The sequence below is a fragment of the Balaenoptera borealis genome (genome assembly GCF_965194805.1).
Source record: "Balaenoptera borealis genome assembly, chromosome: 1".
Lineage (NCBI taxonomy): Eukaryota > Metazoa > Chordata > Mammalia > Artiodactyla > Balaenopteridae > Balaenoptera > Balaenoptera borealis.
In genome coordinates, this window is record NC_138860.1 from 186,271,584 (window position 1) to 186,282,488 (window position 10,905).

A 10,905-nucleotide genomic window follows, 5' to 3' on the forward strand; every position below is an offset into this window, starting at 1 on the left:
CAACAGGATTAAACTAGAAATCACAGAAAAAAATACAGAAAAATTTCAAATGTTTGGAAGTTAAACAGACTTCTAAATAATCTATGGGTCAAAGAATAAATTACAGGGGAAGTAAGAAAATATTCTGAACTGAATGGCAATGAAAACACAACACATCTAAATTTGTGGAATGCAACTAAAGCCGTGCTTAGAAGGAAGTTTACAGTTTTAGCTAGTCACTTTAGAAAAGACGCTAGAAAAATAAGAACAAATGAAACCCAAAGTAAATAGGAAGAAATAAAATTTAAAACTTACAAACAACAGAGGAAAATCAATGAAATAAAAACTGGTGTTCTGAAGAATACTAAAATTGATAAATCCGTATGCAGACTGATCAATTAAAAAAGACATTAATTTCCAATATTAGGAATGAAAAAGGGATTCTCTGTGTATTTCATATACATTTAAAAGATAAGGGAGGGAATTCCCTGGTGGCGCAGTGGTTAAGAATCCACCTGCCAATGCAGGGGACACAGGTTCGAGCCCTGGACCAGGAACATCCCACATGCCACGGAGCAACTAGGCCCGTGCACCATAACTACTGAGCCTGCACTCTAGAGCCCGTGAGCCACAACTACTGAGCCATGTGCCTCAACTACTGAAGCTCGCACACTACAGCCTGCAACAAAGAGAAGCCACCACAATGAGAAGCCCGTGCACCACAACAAACATGAGCCCCTGCTCGCTGCAACTAGAGAGAAAGCCCACGTGCAGCAACGAAGACCCAACGCAGCCATAAGATAAATAAATAAAAATTTTTAAAAAAAGATAAGGGAATATTATGAAAAACCTTACAAACAAATTTGACAACTGCAAAAGACTGCAAATTCCTTGAGACACAATATGCCAAAGCTGACCCTAGGAAAAAAACAGAAAAGCTTAATAGCCTTATATCTGTTTGTAAAATACATAATTAATAATTTAAAACATAATTTTAAAATACTTAATTTAAAAAGAAATTAATGGACTTCCCTGGAGATCCAGTGAGTATGAATCCATGCTCCCAATGAAGGGGGCCCAGGTTCAATCCCTGGCCGGGGAACTAGATCCTGCACGCATGCCGCAACTAAGAAGTCCACATGCCTCAACTAACACCTGGTGCAGCCAAAATAAATAAATAAATAATAAAAAGAAATTAAGTTTACAACAAAAATTTTAAAAGAAAACTCTAGACCCAGGTGGCTTCACCGGTGAATTCTATCAAACATTTAAGAAAAAAATTATAGTAGTCTTATAATAAACTATTTCAGAAAATACAGTAGAAAAAAAAGGTCGGGGGGTGGGGGTTCCCTGGTGGCCTAGTGGCTAGGATTCCAGGCTTTCACTGCCGTGGCCCGGGTTCAATCCCCGGTCTGGGAACTGAGATCCTGTAAGACGCGTGGCACAGCCAAAAAAATAGGTAAAAATTCCCAATTCATTCTGATAGGCCAGCATTACCTTGACAACAAAACCAGACACAGATTTCACACACACACACACACACACACACACACACACACACACAAACTATAAATCAATATCCTTCATAAACATAAATGTGAAAATCCTTAACAAAATATTGCCAAATCAAATCCAGCATTATATATCAATAAGAAGGGTAATACATCATGACAAAGTGGAATTTATCCAACAAATGCAAGAGTGGTTTAACATTTGAAAAATCAATCAACGTAAATCACATATTAACAGAATAAAGGAGGAAAACAATAGAATCAACTAGACAGACAGCAAAAAGAGCACCTGACAACATTCAAAACACATATGGTTAAAAAAAAAAAATTAAGCAAATTAAAAACAAAAATTGAATCCCCTCTACTAGATAAAGGGGACCTTCAAAAAAACCTATGGCTGAGACTTCCCTGGTGGTGCAGTGGTTAAGAATCCACCTGCCAACACAGGGGACATGGGTTTGATCCCTGGTCTGGGAAAGGCCCACATGCCGTGGAGCAACTAGGCCCGTGCGCCACAGCTACTGAGCCTGAGCTCTAGAGCCCACGTGCTGCAACTACTGAGCCCGCATGCTGCAACTACTGAATCCCATGTGCCTAGAGTCCGTGCTCCACAACAAGAGAAGCCACCGCAATGAGAAGCCTGTGCACCGCAACAAAGAGTAGCCCCTGCTTGCCACAGCTAAAGCCCACGCACAGCAATGAAGACCCAACACAGCCAAAAATAAAAAATTTTAAAAATTTAGAAATTAAAAAACCTATAGCTAACATCATATTTAAACACGAAAGATTGAGTGCATTTTCCCTAAGATCAGGAATAAGGCAAGAATGTCTACTCCCAATATTTCTTTTAACATTGTACTAAAAGTCCTGCACAGTGCAATAAAGCAAGAAAAAAAAAGGGCATACAAATTGGAAAGCAAGAAGTAAAGCTGTCTTTACTTGCAGATGACATAATCATCTACAGAGTAGTAAGGAATCTACCCAAAAAACTATTAGAATTACAAATAAGCTTAACAAGGCTGCAGATATAAGGCCAACAAACTCAATTTTATTTCTATATACTAGCACTGAACAATTAAAAATGAAATTTAAACATAAAATCCATAAATACAAAAAAAAGAAATATTTAGAGAGAAATTTAACAGAATGTGTACGTGACCTACACGCTTAAAACTATAAAATACTACTGAGAAAAATCAAACACCTAAATGGAGACATATATCATTTTAAGGAATCAGAGGATCAATATTGTTAAGATGTCAATTCTCCCCAAAACTGATCTATAGATTCCACACAATCCCAGTAAAAATCCCAGCAAGCTTTTTTGTAAGAACTGATAAACTGATTCTAAAATTTATATCGAGATGCAATGGACCAAAGCTAAAACAATTTTGAAAAAGAATAAAGTCAGAACACTTTACACTACCTGATTTCAAGATTTACTATAAGGCTACAGCATTCAAGACAGTACGATTGACCCTTGAACGACACAGTGGTTAGGGGTGCTGACCCTCCGCACAGTCAAAAATCCACATATAACTTTACAGTTAGCCCTCCATATCTATGGATTCAACCAACCATGAATTGTGTAGTACTATAATATGTATTTATTGAAAAAGAAATCCAAGTATAAGTGGACCCAGGCAGTTCAAACTCGTGCTGTTCAAGAGTCAACTGTATTTCCTTCACATTAGGAGAAACATAGATAAATGGAACAGAAGAGAGTCCAGAAATTAACCTATTATATACAATTTTTTTATTTTTGACAAAGATGGCAAGATAATTCAATGGAGAAAGGGTAATCTGTTCAACAAATGATGCTGGAATAACTGATACCCATATGCGGAAAAAAAAATTAACCTCAACCTTTACCAATAAGCACAAGAAAAGAGCTGCTTAATGTTATTTGTCATCACAGAAATGCAAATTAAAACCACAGTGAAATACCACTACATACATACTCACTAGAATGGCTAAAATTAAAACAGACAGACACACACACACACACACACACACAAAAACAGACAGACAATACCAAGTGTTGGTATGGATGTGGGGCAACTGGAATGCTCATACACTGCTGGTGGAATGAAAAATAGTACAACTTTGCAAAACACATAGGCAATTTATTATAGAACTAAACATACACTTATCATGTGACCCAGTAAATACACTCATAGGTATTTACCAAGAAAAATGAAAACATATGTCTTCACAAACACACTTGAATATTTATAGTAGCCCCAAACTAGAACCAATCATGGGGGGAAAAGACTCTAAGGTGACTGCCATGATCCCTACCTCCTTGTATTCATGCCCTTGTGTTGTCCCCTTGAGTGTGGGCAAGGAACTATGACTTGCTTCTGGCCAACAGAGTATGGTAACAGTGACAGAATGCATGTAATTACATGCATGTGGTTACAATATCTAAGACTGTAATGTCCACTTGCCTTTGGGGAAGCAAGTGGCCATCCTGGGAAGACCCATGTGGCAAGAAACTGAGGGCGGCTCCTGGGTGACAGCCAGTCACAAAAAGAGGTCCTCAGGGCTTCCCTGGTGGCGCAGTAGTTGAGAATCTGCCTGCCAATGCAGTGGACACGGGTTCGAGCCCTGGTCTGGGAAGATCCCACATGCCGCGGAGCAACTGGGCCCGTGAGCCACAACTACTGAGCCTGCGCATCTGGAGCCTGTGCTCCACAACAAGAGAGGCCGTGATAGTGAGAGGCCCGCGCACCGCGATGAAGAGTGGCCCTCGCTCGCCGCAACTAGAGAAAGCCCTCGCACAGAAATGAAGACCCAACGCAGCCAAAAATAAATAAATAAATAAATAAATATTTTTTTAAAAAAAGGACCTTATCAAAAAAAAAAAAAAAAAAAAAAAGAGGTCCTCAGTCTGAAGTCCATAAGGAACTAAATGCTGTCGATAACCACATGAGCTAGGAAGCAGATCCTTCCCCAGTCAGGATTCCGATGAGATCACAGCCCTGGCAGACACCTTGACTGCTGCCTTGTGAGACTCAGCTGAACTGTGTCCTGACTCCTGACCCACAGACACTGTGAGACAATAAACGTGTGCTGCGTTAAGCTGCTAAATTTATAATAACACTGTTACGCAATAGGTAATTAATATAATCCAAATCCATCAAGTGGTGAACAGATCAACAAACTGTGGTACAGCTATACAATGGAATATTACCCACTAATAAAAAGTAATGAATTACTGAGACATACAATATAAATTTCACAAACATTATTATGAGCAAAAGTGAGACACAAAAGAATATTTACATTATGAATACATTCGTATGTAATCCTAGGAGAGACAAATATAATCTATAGTGATAAAAAGCAGTTCAGTATTCCTGAGGCCAAAGGCTAGGATTTACTGGGAAGCAGGGTAAGGGAACATTCAGGAATACTGGAATTGTTTTGACCTTGATTGTGGTGGTGGTTACACAGGTATATACATTTGTCAAAACTGACCACAACACATCTATTGGAATTCCACAGTAAAGCTTTTGGCCACAAAGACTTGGTCACTCAAAAAGCTATTAATCTATGGATTTCAAGTCAGGATAGGGGCAGCTTTGGGGGATTGGCTAGTAATGGGAGGGACGCCAAGGAGGCTTCTGAGGTCCCAGTAACGCTTGATTTCTTGATCTGAGTACTGGTTACACAAGCGTGTGCTCACTCTGTGAAAATTCACCAAGCTGGACACATAATTGGTGTACTTTCTGGGTGTATGTTAAACACCAGTAAAAAGTTTAAAAAAAAATTTAAAGGCTAGGGAGTCATTCTAAATTAAAGCATACTAAAGAGACAAATCAATGCACTCTCTATTTCTTCACTGGATCCTGATTTTTTTTTTTAATTGGAGAATCGTGAATGTGGTATGTATTAGTAAATAATATTTTATCAATACCAAACTTCTTGTGTGATAATGGTATTATGGTTATGTAGGAGAATAACCTTACTCTTATGAGAGACAAGATGAAGTATTCTAGGATGAAATATCATGATGTCTGTAACTTACTATCAAATCCTTCAAAAATATATATATATAAAGAGACTGAGATAAAGCTAATTCAGCAAAATGTAGACAGTGTATCTTGGTGAAGTTTTTATGGGAGTTATAAAGGAGTTCTCTGTATTATTCTTTCAACTTTCCTATAGGTTGGAAACTTTTCAAAATAAAGAGTGAGGGGAAAAATATCTTGTTTGAACTACTGTTATTCAAGAGTTCAATAATCTTCCAAAACTGCATACAGAGACTTGGAGAAGGAAACCAACATTCACTGAGCACTTAATATGCACCACACACTCTTAACACCTGTGACTTCAGTCAACCCTCAAATGGGATTATTATTAATCTCATTTTACAGAGAAGAAAACTGAGGTTCAGAGAGGTAGAGTGACAAGTCCAATAGTAAGTGAGTGCTGGAGTTCAAACCAAAGTCTGTCAGGATACAAGGCCATGCTCTTCCACTCCGTAACATCTTTGCTGTACTCTTCTCCCTTCCCTGCCTCTGTGTTTTCTCAGTCCAAAATTTATTATATCCAGTGAACCTGAACAGATTAGAAATCTACATTCCGTAATAATTCTCAATATTCAACAACCATTAAACAATCAGATTGAACCATACATCTGCCCTTCACTAAAGACAGAAAAACTGATGGGAAAGTACAAAAATAGGGATGACATTTCCCATTCCTATGGGCCATAACATGTACAGACTAGAAGGGACTTTGATAAGAGATTAGCCATACAAAACCGAGTAATGTGGAGTAAACAGGATAAGCAATAAATGCAATTCCAACAGACTGTTTTGAAGACAGCCTAAAAAGACTATACCATTATGAAAAAGAAAGTATATCGCTGAAATCTAAAAGGCACAAAGGACAGCTAGGATAAACACCAGCATTCAGCGTGTTCCTTTAAATTTCAAGGAAATTACTTCTGAGCAAATAAAAAACCAACCTCAGTGGACTGGTGGTCAACATATGAAATTTCACACCCGCAAAAAATGTTTTAATAGGGATTGAGAAAAGGCTTAGATGGTTTGTAAGTGAAACTCCAGAGTTTATTGAATGGAATAATAATAGGTAACACACTGTGTCAGGCACTGTTCTAAAATAAGTTAATTCATTTAATCCGCAGAGCAATGCTATGAGATAGGCACTAGTATTATTCTTATTTTACAGATGGGGAAACTAAGGCCAGAGAAGTTAACAGAGAAGTTAAGTAACTTGTCCAAGATCACACAGCTGGTAAGTAGTGGGGCTAGGATTCTAGCCCAGTGGGGATGGCTTCAGAGTCCATACTTTTAACCACTGCTCTACACTGCCTTTCAAAGAAAGAAATTGTTGGTTATTTACCCTTAATCTTTAAAAATGAGAGATTGATGCCACACGGTCAACTAACAAACTTTCTATGAGAGACAGAATACTGCCTCAGTCCCACAGGTGTGATGCATTCTTCTCAGACACAAACCAGGTTTGGAGGAAACACCCAAACAGTTCGTTCTTTCAGTTCCACTCTGCTTTACTGGAGAAATGGGAAACCCACTGATCAGGACTAGAAAATGAAATGAGAAGCAACTGCTAAAGAGAGTTGGTTTACTTTAAATGTGTGCATTTGGGGCTTCCCCGGTGGTGCAGTGGGTAAGAATCTGCCTGCCAATGCAGGGGACAAAGGTTTGATCCCTGGCCCGGGAAGATCCCCCATGCCGCGAAGCAACTAAGCCCATGCGCCACAATACTGAGCCTGCGCCCGTGAGTCACAGCCACTGAAGCCAGCGTGCCTAGAGCCCGTGCTCCGCAAGAAGAGAAGCCACCGCAATGAGAAGCCTGCGCACCGCAACGACAAGTAGCCCCCGCTCGCCGCACTAGAGAAAGACTGCGCGCAGCAACAAAGACCCAACACAGCCAAAAATAAAACTTTTTTTTTTAATTTAAAAAAAAAGTGTGCATTTGCAGCTTATTGTCAGTGACAGAATTTGGCGTGAAGCATTCAAGTTTTTTCCCAAGCTGCCAGCATTTTCTGATGCAATCCCATCTCTATCAGCTTTGGAAAGGAGGGCAAAGAAGCAGAGTTGAAAACCAAACAAGTGCTGGCCCAGCCCCCTTAACGAACCTAGATCCCTTGCACGTGTACAGAGAGGCCAATTTCCAGAACCAAAGGAATCCTTGGGCACTACAAAGGCTCCGAGTGGCAGAATTTTTAGTAACCTTCACCGCACTGGCAAATTATATGTGCTGGCATCCTTCAATCCCAGCCTATGCGCATTCCTAACATGTAACAGCTCAGAGAAACCTAGATTCTGAGGAGCCTCAGCATTTCAGCAAGCTAAGTGGGTTAAGGCAGGAAAGGAGGAACCACCCCACCACCAGGACACTCCCCACACTCCAGAATTTCCGACAGTGAGAAGACCAGAATCAGCCCTAATTATTGTTCACATTTTACAATCTGGACATCTCTCTGAATCATTCACTCTGCTAACGGAAGCTGGTCTGGGGAACTCACAACTCCTCTATGTGCAATTCCTGTAACAGAATTATCATGAAGAATAAAAGAGTAATAAGAAACACTAAGCCGTATTCTTCCAAGGAAGGAACTGAAATACCAGGAGGCCGCTGAGAAGTCCACAGGTGTATTCAAGCAGGTGAGAGATGAGTGATGAGGTCCAGGTTGAAACCATTTTCTTCCTCCTCTGTCTAATCTTAACTAAACTTAAACATGTAGGGCTAACTAGTGGACTCACACACAGCCGGGTTCAAATCCAGGCTTAATCAGGCAAATGATCTGGGGCACGTTACAGACCCTGCAAAATGGCGGTTAACAGCCCGTACTTCATAAGGGCTGTAATGAGCATTAAACGAGATAATAAGCGTAATTTGTCCTCCGCATGACAGCACACACTCCGTAATTGTAAGGTACCGCTAACCCCATCCTCCTCACCTCAGCCCACCCCACCTTTGGACTACAAACGCCTACAGAGGCCTTAGCATCCACTGCTTCCTGACAGCAGACGTACAGGCATGAGCACTGGTCCTCAAGGTCCCCCGACTGGAGTGGGATTTGGCTGAGTCTGTGGCTGAAAAGCTAGAGCCCCTGGCCAAGAAAACCTAACTCTGGGCAGCAAAGACGGATCACCAGCCAAAAGCTCGGTGGCGTCGGTTGATTACAGTGAGTCCCCTTCCTACCAACGCACTGAGAGGGTCCAAGTACATTTCCCACCCTCCAACTTGGCAAGGGAAGCACAAAGGTGACTAAAGACGAAGAGGCTGGCAGCGGGGCCACCCAGGAGGCTGAGGCTGCGAGAGAGAAGAAATCCTGATGGAATAAGGCCCATCCCGAGAGGGAAGGGCCGGGAACGATCCAGCCTCTCACCCCTCTCCTCAAGCAGGGGCCCTCGCAGCTCAAGCCTGGGGGGCTTCTCAAGAATCCCGCCACCGACCTGGCCAAGCACAAGTGGGACCCGAGGGACCGGCAGGCGGCAAGTGGGGGCCCTCGGGCGTCCCCCGGCCCCTGCTCGGGAATGTGGTCAAGGAGGGGTCACGCGGGGAGGGGCCGGGCGGCGAGGACCTGGGGAGGGGCGGGGCCCCGGAGGGGGCAAGAGGTCGGGGCCCCCAGCTTCCGAGGCTCAGGGTCCCCACCGGGCTCCCAGCCACCCGCCGAGCGCCCCCTCCAGCAGGGTCCCCGCCAGTACGGCGGGGCAGCCCCACTCCCCTTACCTGGCTCGGCTGCTCTGCCTGCTCCGAGGACGCCATCTTTCTGAGGCCTGACTAGTCTATCGCCGCTGGGCGAGGCTTCTCCCAAGCGCCCCCGCTCTCGCTCTCTCGCCCAGACTAAAGTAGCCGGAACTGAGCTGTCGATAGGGGACACCCGGGGAGGAGAGGGGAACTCCCACGTCCCCCACACCGCTCACTCTTTCCGTTAGGTCTCTGCTTTCCAGCAAGAACGATGCCTGTCCTTTTTGCTTTCTTATATGTATGTTATACTTATTGAATTAAATCTCTGCCCATCTTCACAGTGCCTTGGGCACATGTAGGGACACCCTAAGTATTTAATAAATGAATGAATGTGAAGAAACCTGGAAATTAATTAATTAATTAACTGATGGTTCCGTTGGGTGCCTACCATTTGCCAGGCACTTTGGTAGCCGCGAGAAATAAAAAGATCCAAGACTCAACCCCTGCTCTCAAGTCTAGGCCAAATACACACGCGCGCGCGCGCGCGCGCGCGCGCGCAATTACACCTTGGAGCTAGGAGTCTGATAACGGTATGCAGGTCTATTAGGAGAACTCAGAAGAGGGGGCTTTTTGGAGAGGAGAGGCTTCTACGAACCGTTATCACTTTATAGCGGTTGAGTTGTTAGATTTTAAGCTAATTGTGAAATTATACGAAAGGGTTGCATACATTAGAACTATCAGTCAGTTCCATTGCAGTTGTTTTTTGATCATTGATGGTGTATTCAAAAGGGTTGCCTCAGTTAACAATTCGTCCTACCAAACACTTTTACATGTCTTTTTCTCATAATATCTGATTTCCTTTAATAACAAAATATGAAAGAGATTGACCCTGAATGAATACGGGCTGATAATTATTCCTTGTTTATATAGAATGCCCCCTTTTTAAGCAAGGAAACTTTCTGATAATTTTTTAATTATTATTTTAATCTTAAATGTTAGTTTTTCAGGAGTGAAAAACACAGACTTTTCCATAAGTAACAGTATTAGAACAAAGACAAATATGTTGTCAAGCAGCATCTGAACAATCTCAACAGTGATGTGGTTCGCATTTACCCTTTTCCCTCTGATTTCTTTGAGACCTTAATGTTTAATCTAGTTATTTAAGCATTTCGTTCCGAGGTCCCAACCCAATTTGGAGAGCTGAAGCAGGGAATCGAAAGAGTGGAAATGTGCGAGTATCTTATGCTTGTCTGTTATGTTTTCAGCCAGACTGAAAACTACAGTCAGCAATTTTTAAAACTGACTTCCTTCAGGTCAGCGTGAAGGTTGAGACATTTTATACATCTGTTCAGGTTGGAAAGGAAAAACAAATTAAAACAGTACAATGACACTGCTTTATGTATTAATATCTTGCATCTATCTATATATATAGAAAGGAGTGCTCTAACAGTTCAAGGGAGTATACAGTCGTGTCCTTCATAATGCAAAATAAATCCCTATTGACCTCATTTTGAACGCGCGAATGCAACTCCTTAATATAAGGCAGAAAAAAAAAAACACCTCCGGGGTCTGAATTGCGCGACCTAAGTCAGCTTTGAACCCACAGACTACAGCTCCCGGCATGCCCCCGGGGCCGCAGGGGATTAGCCGCAACTAGAACTACATCTCCCGGCGTGCCTTGGTCCCACGCCTGATTTGCTACAGCGAGAACTACATCTCCCGG

General features: G+C 42.2%; 1 protein-coding gene and 1 long non-coding RNA gene across 8 annotated transcripts in view; one reads left to right on the plus strand and one right to left on the minus strand.

Moving 5' to 3' along the window:
• Window positions 1-9,348, minus strand: part of PEX14 (peroxisomal biogenesis factor 14) — a 141,483-nt gene extending 132,135 nt beyond the window's left edge. For 2 of the 7 annotated variants that reach the window (XM_082353006.1, XM_082353003.1), the window contains exon 1: window positions 9,225-9,275. In XM_082353006.1, the coding sequence (XP_082209132.1) occupies window positions 9,225-9,260 (36 nt within the window). In that variant the 5' untranslated portion in view covers window positions 9,261-9,275. Of the gene's footprint in view, window positions 1-9,224 lie in introns of all 7 variants that reach the window. The other 5 variants (XM_082353002.1, XM_082353001.1, XM_082353005.1 and 2 more) reach the window with 5 other exon arrangements.
• Window positions 1,530-7,350, plus strand: LOC309610445. Its single transcript, XR_014233942.1, has 2 exons — window positions 1,530-4,028; window positions 4,375-7,350. It is a non-coding gene; the product is annotated as an uncharacterized lncRNA (long non-coding RNA).
• Window positions 9,349-10,905: the final 1,557 nt, after the last annotated feature.